Genomic DNA, 21,631 nt, shown 5'->3' with positions numbered 1-21,631 from the left:
GCCCAGATCCGAACGCGCTTGTGGAACCCTAAGAGAGTAAGCCAGCTGTTGGATCTGGTCTTTGAACACAGCTGAAAGTGCCTCCATGTGCTCCGTCCTAGATATGGCAGACGGCTGGTTGTCGTGGCCTCCCAGGAAATGAGGTTTCGAGCCCTGATCGGTGACGAGAGCGACCCTGAGCTGAAGCTCACTGACCACTCCTACTGTATCCTGGAGCGTCTGGGACGGGCGCGCTGGCAGGGGGAGCTGCAAAGAGACCTGCACACCTGCTCCTTCAAGTATGACTCACAAACGCACATGTGGACACACACACACACACACACACAATAGTTCCCACACTGAGACTCAGAAGCGGGCTTCAGTTTGTTCAGTCCACACCTCCACACCTTCCTGGATCTTGTGGCTGTAGTCGGCCATCTTTAACCCTTTCACTGCCACACGACAGCAGATTAACCCTTTACTACCACACAACCGACGGTCGTTGGTAGTGTGGCAGTGAAAGGGTTAAAGGTATCCAATAGAGTTTTGCTTACAAACTGAAACGACTCCCTTTTCTATTGTTGTTCTAAAATCTACAAGCTCCAGCCTAACATATAAACTCTACAACCCCCCAATCTGAAACACGTGCCAGCATTCCATCATCTGTGATCGAGAGGAGATGGAGGCAAACCCAAGAGGAGCGTAACAAAAAGTCAATACCATTGTCTTTGCTTTTGCAATGTGTGCATCGCATCCAAGTACATCGTTAAGTTTCGGTACGGCGAAGTTGTAACTAGTTCAACCGTCTTTGATTGACAGGCAGTTAGCTTGTTAGATTTCAGTTGAGATAGTGAGAAAGTGATTACCAAGTGTCACAGGCAGCCATACTGGAAGAGGACTTACACAAACATTCCATACACTCTTGTTGGTAAATTGTGCCAGACTCCGATTGGTCCCTAGGTAACGAGCTGTGTTTTGATTGGACAGGACGGACGCAGGAAAGCTGCACTACATGAGGAGGTCACTGGACAAACACGAGCTGATCACCCTGCAGTCACACGTCCAGCGGCTCCCCAGCGGACAACAGCAGCACTCCATACTACTGCTGCTCAAACGCTTCCACGTCATCAGGTCTCTGACGCACACGCGCACACACGCACACACACCAGGGCTTGTATGACTGCTGATTTATTACTTACTGGTCGACTACTCTGTACCACCCTTAAAACACACACACACACACACACACACATGACTGCATATTCTTTTTACTAGTTTGTACAGCCACTTAAAAACATATACACACACATTATTTAAACTGACATATTTCTTTCTCTCTCTTTCCATGAAACCTTCTTATGTCTTCCTCCTGCAGGAGGAGTAAGTATGATATCTTGACGGAGGGCTTGTCCGACATTCTTCTGGTCGCACCTGATCAGATGGCCCCCATGATCACTCTCAGAGAGCAACTTGTGAGTATGTCCGTCTGTCTGTGTGTCTTTCTCTGTTAAAAGCCCAATTACCACTGCAGAGACTTTGGGATCGAATACAGCTGTCAGCGGTACCTCCGGCTTGGTCAGTCGTCCCTACTAACACAATTGGCAGTGTTAGCCGGTGGGAAGCCGGTGAGGTATGTGTCCTGGTCGTTGTAAACTGTGACTCCTACTGGTCGGCCTGTTCAGCAGGGAGGGGTTCTGGTGGAAATAGCGTCAACCTCTGCACGTGTTACGTTAAGCCCAATTAGAGATCCAAACAATAAACGAATGGCCCCTCTGCAAAATAAAGAACCTCTAAATCACCACTGCCTACTTCTCTAACCTCTAATCCTTCTTCCTGTCTTATACTATCACTAGTAGGGAGCAGTGGCGTCGCGTGGGTAAAATAACAGGGGAAGCCAAAAAAAATTCTTAAAAAAAATTTATTAAATATTTTTATTATTATTATTATTTTTTTTTTTAAGTCAAGTAGTCACCATGTACACTACAGTATGGCTCGGCGGCCAGTCAAACTTTCTTAACAGATTGCAGAATGGGTACAATACAGTACGGCTCAATACACACAATTGTATAAGGGGATGCAGACCAGAGAAAGACGTTTGTCTTGTTTACATCAGGGTCCCCCATTTTCAATTCATACTAGTGACATTTATGACATACAAGACATCATGACATCAAATATACAGTACTGTTACCCCTAGATCCTGACAGAGTATATACATATGATGGGGAGGGGACTGTACATTAGGAGGGGGTGGGTGGGTGGGTGGGTGGGAGAGAAATATACATACGGCCGGTGTTGTTTTCGAGGAGGGAGTAGGATTCCGCAGAACACCGGGAGAGAATATGACTGTTAGACAAACGTGACAAGACAAACGTATTTCTCTGGTCTGCATCCCCTTAACAATTGTGTGTATTGAGCCGTACTGTATTGTACCCATTCTGCAATCTGTTAATAAAGTTCATTCATTCATTCACGTGTCTGTTGCGCCGCGCGCCCAGCCATCAGAGCGCTCCTACTGTAAAATGCGGAAGCAGTCATTTCAGCCTCAGTTTTACTCGTTTATAAAAATTATTTAAAATGTTTATTAGCAACGCCGAGCTTTCAAACCCCGCCGCATCTGTGTGTGAAACCCTAATGGAACGCTGGGTACCTTTGACATTTATATCCGATATATTTTGGACCCACCGCTAGCTTTTAAGCAGTGCTTGATGGTGCACATTAACCTGGCTACTACGGAGGAATAAGTTACTGCGTATTCCAGCCCCTGGCTTGCATTGCAGTCATGAAAGGGTATACAAGCTTGCCTGATAACGTTAGTTAGTCCTTAGTCAGGCTGCTCAGTTCTTACCTGGTCAATAATGTGGTCCTCCTCTTGCCAGATAGATTTGTTAAATCATAATATCCACAGTGGTGTGCTCTGCTGGTCCTCAGTACTAATGGGATGTCACGTTAGGTAGTCAGGTGGAAACGTGAACTTCTGACCTGCCCCGCCTCCAGGTGGAAAATATGCTGAACGTCTTCCTCCCAGCTCCGTTTTAAACTTTTAGGGTGTGGCACAGTGGCAGTCAGCTCGAATCTGATTGGCTAGGATCGGATTTGGAGTTTGGACTCACTCTATAATGCTGGAAGCCTGGAGAAAGAGACCTACCCACTGCCTCTCTCCTATACTAGCTGCAGTAGTGAGCACAGTCTGACAGTGTGTTAGAGGGAGTGAGAAGGAGAAGAGGGAGACATAAAAAAAAAAAAAAAAAAAAAAAAAAACACATGCACAGATGAAAAAGAATGTAAACTATATTAAAAAAAAATTATATTTTAATTTTTTTTTTTTTTTTTCATATTTCATAATTTGATATGAATTTATAGGGAGGCATGGCTTCCGTTGGCTTCCACAAGGATTCGCCACTGGTAGGGAGGTGCTGAGGTAGCAGGCCTGGTGATTGGCACATCAGCGTGATGTCGTCTTATTATGCGTTCGCATGTTCAGAATCGGAATCAGAAATGTCTTTATTGCCAAGTAGTTTTCACATGCAAGGAATTTGCTTTGGTAGTTTTCGGTGCGACATTAACGGACAGACAATAACGGACAGATAATAAAATAAAAAGATGGAATAAAATGGAATATTAACTAAATTAAATAGAAGCACAATAGAATATAGTGTAATTATAAGTAAAACAAATTTAATTAGGCCAGGGATGTACACTGGTCAAGTATATACACTAATTATAATAAACTTACAATTCAGTGGGATGGGATATTTCGATGTGTATTTCGATTCGATGCGTTTCCACTGACATACCGTCCACCTGCTGAACAACGCCGACACACGGTCTTCATCCGATCCGCCACTCGCTCTCCATCGCCGCTGTAGTCCACTTTGAACCCGAAATGTTCCCACACACAGCTGAATTGAAAGTAACAGGCGAGTCTCCTAGCTCCTCTGTCTCATTTGCACTCGCCATAGTCGATGTGAAGGCGTCCGCGTCAACTTGTTTTGGTGTGTCTTCTTCTTCTGCTGTTCTTGTTCCTTAATGACGGTTGGCAAATAGCGTTTAGATGCTTCATCGCCACCTTTTCAGCTCCAGTGTGTGGAGTCTGCGGACTCTATTCTTTATTTGTTTTAAGTAACGGGTCTTAACGAGTGTGTACGTGTTGATGAGTGACGCCGGTGTATGCTTCATTTCTCTTGCAGAACGTAAGTGAGAGGACGTTCAAACGGATATACCTCTGCATGCAAGCTGCCAAGTTGGTCCAGGTTGTCAATCGGCCATTGGAGACTCTGAATCCCAGTGGCGGGCCCCAAATCACCGCCAGAGGTACTGACCACTGCTGTGGGGATGTGGGGGAATCTCCCCTTCAGCTTTACTGATTGTAAAATCAATTGCTGAATGTCATATAAAAGCCTAGCTAGGCCTGCCGCGATAAGCAATAAATCGATTAATTGCCGCGATAATTAAAATGAATGCAATGATTTTGACGGGCGCGATTAATTGCTATTTGCGCGTTTGTTTTAATGAGGCGGAACCAGTCCAGTACCCCTCGTCAGTCACTCCGTGTGGGGGGCCACTGGCCTTACTACAGAGCACAGCACGGGAGCTCCGTGGGGCACTAGCAACGCCACATATAGCTTAACTACATTTCTCAATAGTGTTGCTCCTTTTAACCAAATAGCGTTCTTTGTAGTGTAACGTTAGCTATTTTTAGACCCAAGTAGTTACTCGCTACTGCCCGGAGAAACTGGACTGCTAAATAAAGATTAAAGATCTAGTGTTGATGCTCATTCAATGCCAACAACATTAGACGAAATACAACGTATAGCATAGCTACAACACAGAATAACGTTAATACAATTACATGCATCATTGTTTACAATGAACGGGTGGGACTAGTCAAAGGACTGGACACGGGGACAAGTTAAACATGAATACATTTATTATAACAGGTAATCGAGTTGCGCTCCCGTGCCTACGCACCACAGGGCTATTCTATTCTATACGGCTTTGACGCTTCCTCCTCATCGTTGATTGCCTGTAGTAGCTGCATCTAACGTTAGTAGCTAACGTTAAAACTAACCTAAAGTTAGTTGCTCACCAACAATCTCAACATTTATTTTATCATTAGCTCAAAAACACAGAACCGGACGAGATGCTGCTAGGATAATAACAACGTTAGGTTATGACTATAACCAAGTTCTGTTAGTTAGGGGCGATGCTTGGCATCGCTACTGCACTATCTCGCGTACGTGCACGCGTACTGAATAAACCACAAATGTACCTCTAATACCAGTATTAGTCTGACCACACCCCTCATCAGCTTACCTTCATAAGCAGGTGTGTGGTCACCTGCTCTCCTCCTTCCCAAGCTTTCACCACAAGGTGAGGACAAGGGCTGCAGCGGCCGTCCGATGCCAAGCATCGCCCCTAACTAACAGAACTTGGTTATAGTCATAACCTAACGTTCTGTATCGTTAGTGGCTTAGCTTGGCATCGCTACTGCACAAGGGAGGCCAAGCGGAGCCACTTGGCTGACAAATACACCCCGCTGACAGCCCCCCAAAACCATCAGAACAGGGAGGGCCGAGCCCCCCCGACCCCCCCTAATGGAGGGTAGCCCCCCTATTAGGGACGTCACGGGAGGGCGACGGACCCGACCGTGCGAAGAGGCACTCAAGCAACTCAACGCACAGGGTGAGCAGACCGTGGCTTGACCCCACGACTACACACACGCACAACCCGCATGCCACCCGGGAACGAACGGAGGAACAACCTCGTTACTGCCCCCAGAATCACGGGGTCAAGGGCAAACCCAACCCCGTGGCAAGGCCGTAGCAGCGGAGCACGAAGGAAGACCCAGACCCACCAAAAGGACTGGACTCCCTAGAATGGGGGCCCGGAGAAGTCCATGATGCCAGCATCAAGACCCCACCAGGTGGGCACGTAGTGCCCCGCCCCCCACATCGCCAGCGTATTCGGACAAAGGCCCCTCAGTTACTGCACCTGGTATTCCCAGGCGGAACCAACCAGGCCAGAACCTGCCCAGCTTCCGAGATCGGACGAGATCGGGCGTGTTCAGGTCGGTATGGCCGTAAGCCGAGCGGGCCCCGTCCCCCCAATAGTACACCGCCTGGCACACTGACCCTGCAGAATAGGCAGTCAGCATGGCCGTAAGCACACAAAAAAGGTTAACCAACGGAAGCAGGCAGCGCACCGGGGAAAAACCAGGCAACAGGCTGTTAACCCTAGCCTGGAGACTGCGGACGAGACAGGCGCCAGAGGGGACAGCTGAACACAGCCGCCCCGGCGGAAGGAGCGTAAGCTGGCGGTGTTGCATGACCAAGCCTCCATTTAACAACCCCCACCCAGAGGGGTCGAGGCAGAGAAGGCTGACACGATTGGCAGACGTCATGAACGTGCAGGGGCACCCTCAAACGGTGAACCCGGGAGTTGACACTGCTCCAACACACCAGGGAATCAACCACCTCGGTGTTACCCAATGCGGTGGTTGTTCCTATAACCCCTCAAGAAAAAACTCCAAAACACACCTGCGGGTATACACCGGCTATACCGCAGTACAAGTGTTTCAGTTTCCAAAAAGGGTTAACCCAGGCCTACGGGTCGCAAACATCACTTCGGACCGGGCCTGGCGGTACGGGAAGCACAGGGTCACCAGAGGAGGTCAAAAAACCACCCCCACAGGCCCCTCTTCGCCATGCGTGAGAGAGGAGCGAAAAATAATGGAGAACCAGCCCCTAAGCACACCGTACCTGGTATTCCCCGGCGGTCTCCCAACCAAGTACTAACCAGGACCAACCTGTGTAGCGGCCGAGATCCGACGAGATCGAGAGCGTACAGAATGGCATGGCTGTAAGCCATGACGACAGTGCTGAGTAAAAACATACCCAACCAGGGTCTCCATAGCGCTTAACCCTGTGACACCCAGACCGACCTGGCATTTTTCCCCCTGAAAAAAGCCCAAGTCCCTCAGGGTACCAGAACAGCAGATCTGCATCCCCGGCGGACAACGGGTTCAACTGATCTGGACCAGCGTGACCAGAACCAGTCCCGTGCCCTAACCACGCCGACATGCCTACTCCAGGAGAAGGGCAGATATGCGTGTTGATCTTAACATGAAAAGAAGGCGCCACCCAGACGTTCGGACGAACCGCGCCTGGTGGCCCACCCCAAGGGCGTGAGACCCCACTACATATGTTCAGATCCATCCCGTCATCATCCCCCAGACATGAACGAGAATCCGTCGACAACCCACCCAGGTCATGGGATGTGGTCGCCGGAAGAGGAAAAACCCCCATCTCAGTTGCTTTATAAAAACGCTGTTTCAACCACAAGCAACCAAGGCGTGCCAGTCAATCGCCTGTTTACAGCGAGCTAGCACTATACGTGCGTCGGGACACACCCCCATCAACGAACAGGCTATTTAGACCTGTCATTGAATCCCCAAGGCGCCCAGGGGAACGACAAGAGGGGTGTGACACTCCCTAACTCCAACACTTCTGGAATAGAAAGAAGGAAGCATCAACAGTATGTATCCCAGTCTACACAGCCGGGGTAAAAAATGTTCACATTTTTACATCCCACCACCCTCCCATAGGAAAGAGACGGGGATCCCCAGAGAGACTTCCCACGCGAGCTGTACAGATTGAAAAGAATATATTGCACCTTGAGCCATGTAAAAAACTGGTTTTAGGGCCTCCGGGGAAGAGGCACCGAACCCATACACACTCAATAAACGAATTGAATCGAATATACATACAATAGAAAAGGACCCTTCTAGAGGGTCCACTCACTTTGACAATCTGAGGAGGAAGGCTCTGTACTCTGATGGAGGCTTCCTCACATGGAAGAAGGAGTCCGAACTCACAGAAGGCCTGAGTAGGCGCTTGGTGAGGAGGAGCCCTGACCACCCCCCCTGAAAACAGATCCATCACATGGACCTGAACAGCACACGGAAGTCCTACCAACAGAGACGCGCACGGTGACGTACTCCATGGCGGGGGAATTCCTGCGGTGCACACGCCCAATATACCAGGCCGTGGGACCAGGAACTCCGGCCCCCCCCCCCCCCCCCCCCCCCCCCGTAACGTGCGAACCGCCACGTGACGGGAACCTTGAAGGACAGGGGGTGTACCCCTGACCGACAGAACAATGGGGAGAGGAAAGGTTACCAGTTCACCCCTTTACGACCCCACACCCATGATACGACGTAACGACAAAAAGAGAATATGACACAGTCATAGTCAGCTCTATGAAGCGTTTCACAGCTCCACACAGCGCACGAGCTAACCTGCTATCTGATTTTTACTAAGGAAAAACACAGAATAGAGAGGGCTCTAAGAACCCCGGTCCAACATACACATGTGCTTCTGTGGCCAGTACAACCCAGTTGTAGGTCACATGACACACACAACCCATCATCACCTACAAAAAATGGCAAAAACACTCAACAGAGGAACGCCGTTTTTTTCACAATGAGAGAATACATCATTCTTGATTAGTATCGACCACAGGCCTTGCTAAGCACACATGACAGCAACCAAACCAATTTCCCTTTAGGAAATAAGTTTCTCCAGCAGATTTAGCACAACCTCAGCAATCAAGCTAAGAGTTACATCGTATCCCTACCACACAAAAGACACAATTAATGCACAACATGTCTGATAGGAGGTGATAAAGTCCCCAGGGAACCGGGGGGGAAAAACACAATCCTCCTATTTTACCCTCAATACGGCCAGTTAAAACAGGAAAACCTGTTAATGTGTGAACTCACTGTTCATTGTCATTACAGTCTGAGAAAGAACATTCTTTTACTCACTTGTCACCAAGCATAGCTTCATAGGTTAGTTGCCTTAGTAGTGAGTACACGGTACACATAAACACCATGATGTTTCTCACACAACAACCAGATCAATACATCACGATCTGCACGGAGAAGCTAACTGCCAGTGACAAAAACAGCTCACACACAACCCGCAACGTATCCCAAATGCATTGCAACAACACACGTTTTGGGAAAAAACACCGTTATTCACAATACATTTAGCAAAGTAAAACCAGAAGACGTGTTATGAGGTCTGGCCAACCCCGTACCTACCCGGAACGCAGATCAGCGAAGTGCAGTCACAAGACACCGTAGAACACAGCCGTCCTGTGTTGTTCGATCCGGGCAGCGTCGCCGCTCCACCAGTCGCTACAGTCCTCTTTGTTGACGCAATCCCCGTCTAGGCTCAGGCAGGGTCGACGAACATCCCCTGTCAAGGATGACGTCGTGGTCAAGAGTGTAAAACATGTTAAAATCAAAGCACGTTCAACAGAATAGCATCAAGCTAACGGCTGCTCCAACCGTTCGGGTGCTATTGCTTCCGCTCGCGAGACGCCGATCTAACGACGCACGCGATCAGAAGCGAGCTCCCGGCGGCGCGCGAGAAGCTAAGCTACCCCGCGCCAGGCCACTGACCGGCTAACCGTAAGCTATGAACATGTAAACAATGACATAACACTCACCCAGACAGGCCGCCGTTCTGAACCCTCCTCACTTTTTAAGAGAAAAGAGAAAACAAGACGTCAACACCGCTTCACAACGGTGACATTACCACGTCCGGCGGAATCAGCACAGTACCAACTGGCCTGTATAGCTGACTTTGAACATGAATCTGCCGCTATCGCACATTACATGCACATATCCCCTCGTGAAGGAATACTCTCATTTGGATATGAAAGATGGGGTCTTAACACGGTGACAGAGAGAATCCACTCATCCAGAACACACAGGGATCACCAGTGTCAATGGTCGCGGCCCACTAGTTAAAACTATAATGGTCGCCAGACCAAGGCCTTCTGTCGCCTAGGCGGCTAAACAAAGGACCCTAGCCTGGGGCCGGTTTCCATAAACTTTGTCAAGTAGCCCCCATAGCACTAACAGACAAGTGGAGCCCGCCAGCAAACACTACTCACCCAACCTGGAACGCACCGCTCCTCACAACAGCGGCATGTCCGACAGTTCAGCTGTGGCCTGACAGGTTTCACCCCAACAAACACAGCAAGGAACTGCAGTTGAGAAGCATGCAGCGGCGTGCTCCCAATACGAAAACCGGTGGAGGGTTTTTAGAATGATCATCATCTTCTAGACACTCCAGTACGAAGACAATATCGCCGTATTTTCTCGAAAATAGTGAGAGAGAAAATAAAGATATGATGTCAACGTATCCTTGTTTCCCAAGCTGTTCCTAATCCAATTTCTTCCATCATGGTGTCAAGTGTGGGGATCTACCGAGGCACCTCTTCCTTGTGGTGAAAGCGAGAAGGAGGAGAGCAGGTGACCACACACCTGCTTATGAAGGTAAGCTGATGAGGGGTGTGGTCAGACTAATACTGGTATTAGAGGTACATTTGTGGTTTATTCAGTACGCGTGCACGTACGCGAGATAGTGCAGTAGCGATGCCAAGCTAAGCCACTAACGATACAGAACAATACTTCCGCTCCGGTCGGTGGGCTTCAAAATAAAAGTCTAAAACCGGAAAAGACGGAGCGGTGGGCTTCAAAATAAAGGTTTTGGGAAATAAATGTCTCAAAAAAAAATTCTCTAACCGGTCGCAATAATATCGCTTATCGCGATATTTTCGGGGGCAATTAATCGCCCAGCAAAATGTGTTATCGTGGCAGGCCTAAGCCTAGCATTTGACTTTACCATACAGCCGTTCTCATTCATTCTGACTAGCTAACCCGGCTCCTCCATGAGACGTTCTGTTTCCATAGCAGCGTCACAGGGAAATAGGTCAACGGAGGTCTTTCACAGAACGTTTAGAAGGCCTATGTGTCCTCCTCCATGTTGGTAGGAACAGTTGCTACGCGTCTTTTTTGCATAGAGAATTTAATCATTTTGGTGTCATTTATTACTGGATAATGGATATTGTAAAGAAGTCAGTAGAACCTAGTGTTTTACCTACATTGCACAGAAACTAGGCATCTTCTTTTAACAATGGTTACCAATGGGGGGCGGCTACGTGGTGCAGTGGCAAGGCGCTCACCACGAATACTGGAGACGCTGGGTTCGCCTGTTCGAGCCCAGCGCTCCACATTGCTTTCAGTTTAGCTGGTCGTCCGTACTACTAATACACATTGGCAGTATTAGGGGGTGGGAAACTGATGGGTGGGGATCGGGCGTTGTGGACAGCGACTCCTACAGGTCGGTTGGTGCGCCTGCGCAGTAGAATCAGGAAGCGATGGGGGCGGCGGCGCCCCTCTAAAGCGCAGACCCCCTGACGCTGAAAGATCGCGCCGCGCAGGTGAAAAGATGCGACTGCTGTTACCTCGAGTATCGGAGGGGACTCGTGCAATGTATGACTTAGTCCACATTGCAGCCGGCTTGTGGGAGGCAAGAAACGACGTTCGAGATAGGGGAGGGTTGAATTGGATGATACGAAATTGGGATGATAGAAAAATCGGAGAAAAAGTGGATTAAAAAAAAAACTGGTTACAGGTAGGGTTGGGCATCGTTTGGATTTGAACGATTCCGGTTCCGATTCCGATTCTCCATATCGATTCCTGTTCTAAACGATTCTCGATTCCGATTCTTTGAGGTGCAGGTCAAAACAGGTCACAGCTTATTTCGAAGGAGATTTTTTTTTTTTTTTTTTTCAAAAAGAAAATCATACTATTCACATTTTCAGTTGACTTGATACAGTTTAATTTGGTTGCTGTACTGTAACTAGGGTATTAATTAACAAAGTAAAAAAAAAAAAAAAAAATAAAAAATCGAAATTTAGAATCGAAATTCAAATATGTTACTTCCGGTTCCAGAACCGGAAGTTAGGAACCGGTTCCTATTAGAACCGGTTTTCGGTGCCCAACCCTAGTTACAGGCAGGCCCGTCGGATGAAAGAGAACTACATAAACCGTGCCAGGCCTCTATTCCGGCTGTTGCCGTTTAGTGCACTGTTGTCAGTTCTACCAGCTGTTTGGCCAGGAAGCACACTGTGTTCAATAAGTCTTTTCTATTATTAAAAACAACTTTGGCAGCTAAGGAATCATACTGGACTTTGGTCATATGATATATTATGACTATAATAAATGTAATATCACAAGCTCCATAAGGTGTTGTTACTAGGGATGCTCGATATTGGCTTTTTTTTTACCGATACCGATATTGTCCAACTCTTAATTTCCGATACCGATATCAACCGATACCGATATATGCAGGGTTTCCCCCCCCAAAAAACGGAATAATTTCAGGTAATTAACATTACATAATAATAATAATAATAATAATGGATTGGATTTATATAGCGCTCTTCGTGACACCCCAGAGACCCCAGAGCGCTTACAGAGTCCATTATTCGTTCATACACAGTCATACCGGTGGTGGTAAGCTACAATTGCAGCCAGAGCTGCCCTGAGGCAGACTCACATATCTCTAGTTGTGGAATTAACACAACATTATGCATACTTTTGACAATAAATAAAATCAGAATTTGTTCTTACTTGCTTGCCTGGGTAAATAAAGGTTATAGAAATGTAAAATTATTATTATAATTTTTTTTAAAACAGATACCCATATTTTTCGAGATCACATTTTAATGCCAATATCGGCCGATAATATCGGTAGGCCGATAATATCGGACATCCCTAGTTGTTACCCTACGGTCTGTTGTTAACGCACATCATTCCTCGCGCCTCCTCTTGTGTGTTGCAGGCACTAAAGTGAATGTGCGCTGTGTGCAGCTGGTGAAGCCATATGTGCGGAAGGAGGTGGTCGTGAACGACGACGACAACGAGGATGAGAACGGAGCCGGAAAGACTCTCCCTCCAGAGGGGCGGGTCATGGAGAGGGATCTGATGTTACAGGCCTATGAAATTGGTGTGTGTGTGTGTGTGATCCCTGCTTCTCATTGGCTGTACAGAGTATTTGTTGATCGTGATTATTTTCAAACAAAAATACTTCTTGTTATTTAGAAAATGTGTTCATTTTAGGGATGGGCAAAACTCACAGAATTACTATTCGATAGTCACACTGGGAACTATTCCATTACTAATCGAAAATTGCAGTGTAACAGTTAACACTTTGGATGCCACGGGTCCCGTGGTTTAAAAGCGAGCGTATGCCACCACCCACTTCAATGATAGAGCACTCGCATTTGTGAACGCATTTACTATATCTTACATTATGGCTATGTGTCTAATCTGGCCGTCGCTTATCAATGACTTGTTTGCAGTCAACATTGTCGAAACGGATTGTTTTTTTAATCGGTTCATTTCCGTTTTATACCATTTTGGAAAAACGCTTGTTTCTTGAAACTTCCAGAAGATTTCAGAAGATTCTGTGATAAACGCCCTTTACTGTATACACAAAACACGTTGTCATTTTTCGGCCTATTTATGAATCGTTTTCAAATAAACGCTAGATTATCGATAGTATATGTGTACACACTATAGAAGCGGGCTGAAAAATCGAATCTCTTATTTCCTGATCTCGTGTGCACACACACACACACACACACACCTACACACCCACACACACCTACTCACCTACACACCTACACACCTACACACCTACACACACACACACACACACACACACACACACACACACACATAGGGCCCACGTTGATATCTCTGTGAAAAAAGGTCTGATTATCCTAAGACTGGTAAAATAGATTCCTTACCTCAGATCAGATGTTCTCCAAAAAGATTATTCAAATTCCTGATCGCCATTCCAAATATCGATCGCGTTTATTGATCCACCGCTGGGTGGTCGAAACACAGATTCCACGCTGTTCTGATGGTCCAGAATGAATCCGATCGTCTCGGGTGACTTGTCTGAGAAGTAAAATGAGGAAGCAGGATTATTTTTTTTCCATGCTTTTCATTCAGTCTAATCCAATGGGGTGCAGTACCACAGGGAGAGATGATAGGGGGCGGTATTTTCCCAATGGAGCTCAGAGAGAGTTCCAGTGGTAACGGGAGGCTAGATTGATGAAATATGAATGGAAATCGCTAATAAATAAAAAAAGAAAACGATTAAAAACGAGATTTCTCGCTCCGTGGCACGCAAAGTGTTAATCGGGTCCCCTCTCTATACACTACTACAGAGTGTAGGTGCTGGTAAAACAAGGGGAAATCTATTTTTATATAAAAAAAAATTATTTAATTATGTTTTTGGTAGATTTTTATTTGTTTGTTCTACCTGGCAGTCCGGTAGAGAGAGAGAGAGAGAGAGAGGAAGAACGGGAGACAGAGCAGGGGGGAGACATTCGGCAAAGGACGCCGGGTCCGGGAATCGAACCCGGGTCGGCCGCTCCGCGACGCAGCGCGATACATGGTGTGCTACTAGAACAAAACGATATTTGCATGAACTAATCGATTTTTAAAATAATTTTACAAATATTCGAAAATCGATGCCCATCCCTAGTTAATTGAATCAGAAAATACCACACAAGGGGTTACCATGGTTACTGTGTGATTTGTTTGTAACATTACCCCACATGTATTGGGACGGAGCTTTGGTAGCATAAATACCCTGATTGGTTTAATTGAAAATGTGAATATCCAATCATCATAAACAGTATCCACTATGTAAGCCAGTCGAGGGAAATATGGCGGAATTGGAACGTTCTCAAAATATCCCATAATATTATACCTTCCCTGCCGGCGGTGGTAACTGTCTTGCTCAGTGAATACATGGGGAAACGGTAACACTGTATTATTATGTATTCAAATACACTCCCTTACTGACTGCTGCTTATGAATGACTGCCCCACCTGCTATTGGTTGATACAGTGGTCTCCAGTGGCACCATTGGGATTTCCCAGAGTGCTTTGCAGACAAGGATGCACGTCGGCAAACTGGAGGTCCGCATGCTCGTCCGGATGATGCAGAGGAGTGGAATGATTAAGGTAAGACGTTTGTGGGGGTGGCTGGTGAGGGGGGTGAGGAGTCGGACCCCCTCTTCTTAGTCATTTATCGGTCTTAGTTTGGTTTCAGTCGACCCAGACTTGAATTGTAACGAGGTCCTTCTGCATGGAAACACCAGTGAAAGTCAAAAGTTATGTTTATTGTAATTTTTTCCATTGACATGGAAGCACGAGATATAGTACTCGGGTCTCGGTTATAGCCGTTTGATACTAGATATATACTAAATAAATAAATACTGTCCCCATGACAGACATACAAACTGATTCAATAAAGATCCAGTAAAAACGAATCATTAATCATTAATAAAACGGTCAATAAAAACAGTGAATTGACTCAATAGCAAACTAATCCATTTAAACTTAAAAACCTAGTCTAATTCAGTAAAAACTGATTTAATTCAATAAGACTAATGGGATTCACAGATTAAAAGATTAAAAGAGATAGGTGCTACAGTGCAGTGTGCAGAGGCCTGGCAGTGATGAGCTGCGATGAACTGTTCAGCAGTCTCACAGCATCCGGGAAGAAGCTATTCTTCAGCCTGGTGGTTCTTGCCCGGATGCTGCGCAGCCTCCTGCCTGAAAGGGGGGGGGGCGGGGGGGGGGGGGGTAAACAGTCCGTGGGCAGGGTGGGTGGGGGTCACGCATGATGCGGATTGCTCTGTCCGTACATCGGTTGTTGTAGGTATCGGAGATGATCTGGTAAAGCTGCATCCGACGGTCCTCTAGTGTGCAGACCTTACAACCCTCTGTGGTGCCTGCTTCAGGTTACAGAGTCGTCCTTTAAAATCAACTCATCAGTCGGCGAAGTCATATGACTATTAGTTTATTTGGTGGAGGACAGCTCTACTCTAGGATGATGCGGTTAATTATAATAATGTGGAGGATGATAATGTTTTTGTTCCCGTGTATTCCCCCTACAGGGATTCATGGAGGATGAAGGACGTCAGAGGACCACCAAGTACATCAGCCACAGGTCTGCTTGCCAGGACATTCTAACAGGCCCAGGCAACTACCGCCCTGTTTCTATTCTTACCTCCATCTCGAAAGTCATGGAGAAAATAGTCTACGAACAGGTCGAAAAGTACCTGGCGGAAAAAAACCTAATCTACGAATTCCAATCTGGCTTCAGAACGTCCCACTCCACTGACACATGCCTCCTCTATTTGAACGACCACATCAAACAAGAGGTGGACGCTGGCAAATACTGCGGCATGGTCATGCTGGACCTACAAAAGGCCTTCGACACTGTCAATCACTCCATTCTAATGGACAAGCTAAAAGCAATTGGTTTTGATAGCCTATCAGTGAGCTGGATGCAATCCTACCTGGAGGGGAGAGAACAGATGGTAGAGGTAAACGGTACTCTATCCCCCCCCCTCACAGTGAGCTGTGGTGTTCCACAAGGAAGCATACTAGGACCGCTACTCTTCCTAATTTATGCAAATGACATGTCGTCAGCCTGTGACTGCAACTTGTTCCTGTTTGCGGACGACTCAGCCCTGCTGGTCTCTGACAAGAACAAATTGCAGGTTGAAAAAACCCTCAGCACGGAACTAGGCAAAATCTGCATATGGCTCGCTGATAACAAACTATCATTACACATGGGCAAAACAGAGTCCATTCTCTTCGGTTCAAATAACAAACTCAGCAAGACCGACGGCTTCTCAGTTACAGTGGGTGACAATATTGTCACAAGGAAAGACGAAATTACCTACCTGGGTTCCATCCTAGAGGCAAATCTTTCCTGTGACAAAATGGCATCCAATGTAATAAAAAAAGTCAACCAACGAACTAGATTCTTGTACCGGATCTCCTCTCTGGTAAACAAGAATACCCTGAGGACTCTGGCAGGAGCACTCATTCAAGGGTACTATGACTATGCGTGCACCTCATGGTACCAAAGCACCTCAAAGGCGCTTAAAACAAAATTACAAACATCACAAAACAAACTGGTCAGACTACTACTTGACCTGAACCCCAGAACCCACCTCACCCCTGCCCACTTTGCCAACCTAGGATGGCTTAGAGTAGACGACAGAGTACAGCAACTTGCAATGGGCCTGGTCTACAAGATACACTATACGACCGGGGTGCCCATGTACATGTCAAAATACTTCCCAAAGGTCAGTGAATACCACAACCACTACACCAGAGGAAGCTCAACAAATCATGTTAAACCCAGATTCGGCTCAAACAAGGGACTAAACACGTTTCGCAATTATGCCACAACAATGTGGAACGCCCTACCCAAAGCTGTAAAGGAATGTGAATACCCTGCCCACATTCAAAACCGCCCTTAAAGAGCACCTACGGGAGGCTGCAATTCGAAACTGGCCACCGTAAATGCCCAAAACCCCCACCACCTCCTAATAGACAGTCTCCTCCCCACCGCATGTATATATTCCCTCCCCGCCGTATGTATATTCCCCTCCCACCCACCCACCCCCTCCTAATGTACAGTCCCCTCCCCATCATATGTATATACTCTGTCAGGATCTAGGGGTAACAGTACTGTATATTTGAATACCGCCTATGTCACAAATGTATCAGTACTAAATACCTATATGTCCCTATGCCATAAATGTCATGTATGTTATGTATGTCATAAATGTCTATATGAATTGAAAATGGGGGACCCTGATGGAAACAAGACAAACGTCTTTCTCAGGTCTGCATCCCCTTAACAATTGTATGTATTGAGCCGTACTGTATTGTACCCATTCTGCATCTGTTAAATAAAGTTTTCATTCATTCATTCATTCATTCATTCATTCATTCATTCATTCATTCACCTCATAGACCCACAATCCTACTCAGTCAGTCATTCTGCCCCTAGTGGCGGTTCACGAGCATGTCACCTTGACTCAGTCAGGGAATCTGCCCTTGTGCCTCACGCCTATGACACCCGTGTGTAGGGATGTCCCGATCACGTTTTTTTGCTTCCGATCCCGATCATGTGATTTTGAGTATCTACCGATACCGATATTTCCCGATCCGATCAATTTTTTTATTTAATTTTTTTTATTCAACAAACATGACCATGTTCACGTCTTAAACTCATACTGAGGCCTTAGTTTTGGTTTTAAATTGCATATCATCATTCATTTATTTATTGTCACACAGAGCAGAAGAATTTTGCCAAAACAAACCAATAGTATCCAGCTGCAGAACGGCAGACCAGCCACACTCTCAGACCCAAACGCATTTCCTTTGATTTAATTATACATCAAATGATTTATGAAGTTAACTTTTCACCTGGATAACGTCAACATTTAGGGTGAATGTAATGTGAGAAATTGGGATTAAAAAAATAAATAAAAAAATAAATCTTTTTAATTTGGGTCCGAGTGTGTGGCTGGTCTGCCGTTCTGCAGCTGGATACTATTGGTTTGTTTTGGCAAAATTCTTCTGCTCTGTGTGACAATAAATAAATGAATGATGATATGCAATTTAAAACCAAAACTAAGGCCTCGGTATGAGTTTAAGACGTGAACATGGTCATGTTTGTTGAATAAAAATATATATATTTTTTCGATCCCGATCTTCGGAAAATCACGTGATCGGGGCCGATCGCGTGATTTTCCGAAGATCGGGATCGAAAAAAAAAAAATATATCCCTACCCGTGTGTCCCACGTTTAATATCATGCCACCCACACCATATTGTTCTCTGGTCTGTCACAGGTGTGTGGGCATGAGCGACCTCCTGCACCAGTTTGATAAGGAGAGGGAACGCAACCAGCTCCTCCGAACCGGGAAGGGGGCAGAGGGAGGAAGAGGAGGAACCCCTAAAACCCCCAAAGCCGCCGCCGCCGCCTCCAAGACACCGTCGGCATCGAGGTCCAAAACCAAAGCCCCACAGGTCAAGGCTGTACCGCCGGGGAAGGAGGGAGCGGAAGACTCGGAGGAGCAGAGTAGTGACGCCGGACAGCAGGCGGAGAGAGAAGGACCCGGGAAGGAGGTGGAGCGCAAACCCTCAGAGCAGACCATATTCAATGTCCCCATCACCCACTCTACACCTATGAAATGTAAGTACCACTCTACACCTATCGGATCTAAGTACCACTCTACACCTATCGGATCTAAGTACCACTCTACACCTATCGGATCTAAGTACCACTCTACACCTATCGGATCTAAGTACCACTCTACACCTATCGGATCTAAGTACCACTCTACACCTATCAGATCTAAGTACCACTCTGTCTACACGGTCTACACCTATCGGATCTAAGTACCACTCTACACCTATCGGATCTAAGTACCACTCTACACCCATCAGATCTAAGTACCACTCTACACCTATCAGATCTAAGTACCACTCTACACCTATCGGATCTAAGTACCACTCTACACCTATCAGATCTAAGTACCACTCTACACCTATCGGGTGTAAGTACCACTCTACACCTATCGGGTCTAAGTACCACTCTACACCTATCAGGTGTAAGTACCACTCTACACCTATCAGGTGTAAGTACCACTCTACACCTATCCGATGTAAGTACCACTCTACACCTATCAGGTGTAAGTACCACTCTACACCTATCAGATCTAAGTACCACTCTACACCTATCGGATCTAAGTACCACTCTACACCTATCAGGTGTAAGTACCACTCTACACCTATCAGATCTAAGTACCACTCTACACCTATCCGATGTAAGTAAGATGACAACGTATGTCACAGATTCTTGAGATCGGGGACAAAACATGTTAAATTTTATTTGATTTCGATTTTTTTTATTTGAAATCTTTATTTCGAACATGCAATGAATACAAACGAACAATAACAAAAGCAAAACACAGCTCAATCTACATGTTCGAAAAGGAGTAGGAAGAAGTATACACTTATTTGAGTAGCGGAAAAGGGGTAGGATTACCGTAAATGAGTGTACTATTTTGTGTGCACTTGTCCTAATAAACTAACCTACACTGTAGCACTCAACACTTTGATGAACATTGTTGCTCAGCTGATAGAGTTGTGCCCTTCCTGATGGCTTGTCGTACAGAACTTGTAAGTCGCTTTGGATAAAAGCGTCAGCTAAATGACTAAATGTAAATGTAAATGTATTTTAAAACATAAAAAAAAAAATATATATATATATATATATATATATATATATATATGCAAAACAAAAAAACAAACTATATATGTAAAACATGAAAGAAATAAAATAAAATAAATTTAAACACCCGTGAATAGCAATATATTGCTTCAGAAATGTTTTAATACTTGGAAATGGACATGTCCTGTAGACACAAGTAGGGATGGGCATAGATTTTTGAATATTAAAATCGTGAAATTATAATTAAAGAAAAATCGATTAGCAAATATCGTTTTTGTCTCAAAATATTTTCTCTTGTTTCTACAGGCACCTACACTGTGTAGTGTATTGACATGTTGGGTACAGGTAGCTAGCTAGCCATGTAGCATAACGGCCTGTTAACAGCTGGGAGAACAGAAAAGAAAGAGACTGGAAATGTTACATTATAGCAACGTTTTGTACGACTGCTATGTTTCACTAAGCTCACAACATTTCAAGCATCAGTGATGTTACGTTCAGAATGAATGCTTTTGTTCCCGGAAATACGCTAACTTGATTCACTAGCGTTAGCTGTTAGCAATGACAGTAGCCAGCTAGCTCGCTTGTTGGATTATCTCGCATTCCTGGAAGCTCAGACATTTCAAGCATCAATGATGTAACTTTCAAAATGAATGCTTTTGTTCCTGGAACATTAGCCTGCTGCTGATAATTATGTTTCTACCTTTTTAAGTATTTTAACACTTCCGTGGGCTTTAAATTATGATGTCCTGCTGAGGACGAGATCATTTCCAGGTACAGAGCAGACATATAGACAAATCAAATAGAATTTATTTGAATAAATATGAAAATAATGTTACACGGTTCCTTTTAGATTAAACTTTTTACGCTTGTCTTTTATTTTGACCTATCTCAAACCCTCAGAGGAAAGCAAAAGCTGTGATTTGGAGGATGAAGAAAAGAGGGCGGGTTTGAGATTGTTTTTTTGTCTGACTCAAGAATTATGTAACAAACTCTGAACAAAAAAAATTATCAATACGCCAGTCATCTACCAGCCCCAGATTTTACATCTAGGTGACATCACAAATTCCAACGTTCTCGCTGATTTTTGTGGTGGCATTCCTCTTTTAACTATGATCGACACAGTAATAACAATAATAATAACTTTATTTGTATAGCACTTTTCATACAGAGGTTGCAGTTCAAAGTGCTTCACAACAGTAAAAAATACAGGCATAAGCGAGCATAAAAAGATAGACAGGTAGAATCACAGTGTTTCACATTAGGATCTAGCATCCCAATAGGCTCTCCGCTTACAGTTTTCAGTAACACAAATAGTAAAAATAGTTTAAAATGATTCAGTTTAAAAATAGTAAAAAAGAAATTATAAAATAGAACGGACATAAAAAATACAGGCATGAGCGAGCATAGCAAGATATGGCACATTAGGATCTAGCATCCTAATAGGCTCTCTATTCAGTAATACTCCTGTAATTCATGAACAAATAATCACAGTGTTTCACATTTGGATCTAGCAAATAATAAGAATAGTTTAAAATGATTCAGTTTAAAAATAGTCATCAGTAAGAAGTAAAAAGTGCAATAACCGACACATGAATTTGATAGGCAGTGTAAAAGAGTAGGCAGGGTAAGAATAAATACAAGTTGTGTCAGGATATCCCTGATG

The 21,631-nt window shown here is 45.3% G+C and overlaps 1 protein-coding gene across 1 annotated transcript in view; it reads left to right on the top strand.

Moving 5' to 3' along the window:
• The window catches only part of gtf3c1 (general transcription factor IIIC subunit 1), a 90,583-nt gene that overhangs the window by 5,110 nt on the left and 63,842 nt on the right, over positions 1-21,631 (top strand). Inside the window, exons 3-10 of the mRNA XM_084319474.1 lie at positions 102-278; positions 967-1,110; positions 1,355-1,451; positions 4,170-4,293; positions 12,684-12,848; positions 14,768-14,883; positions 15,822-15,874; positions 18,584-18,927. Of these exons, the coding sequence (XP_084175600.1) occupies positions 102-278; positions 967-1,110; positions 1,355-1,451; positions 4,170-4,293; positions 12,684-12,848; positions 14,768-14,883; positions 15,822-15,874; positions 18,584-18,927 (1,220 nt within the window). The remainder of the gene's footprint in view (positions 1-101; positions 279-966; positions 1,111-1,354; positions 1,452-4,169; positions 4,294-12,683; positions 12,849-14,767; positions 14,884-15,821; positions 15,875-18,583; positions 18,928-21,631) is intronic.

This window comes from Notolepis coatsorum (genome assembly GCF_963971535.1).
Source record: "Notolepis coatsorum genome assembly, chromosome: 7".
NCBI lineage: Eukaryota > Metazoa > Chordata > Actinopteri > Aulopiformes > Paralepididae > Notolepis > Notolepis coatsorum.
Note: the sequence above shows the minus strand (reverse complement) of the source record. Positions and strands in the feature narration are given on the sequence as shown.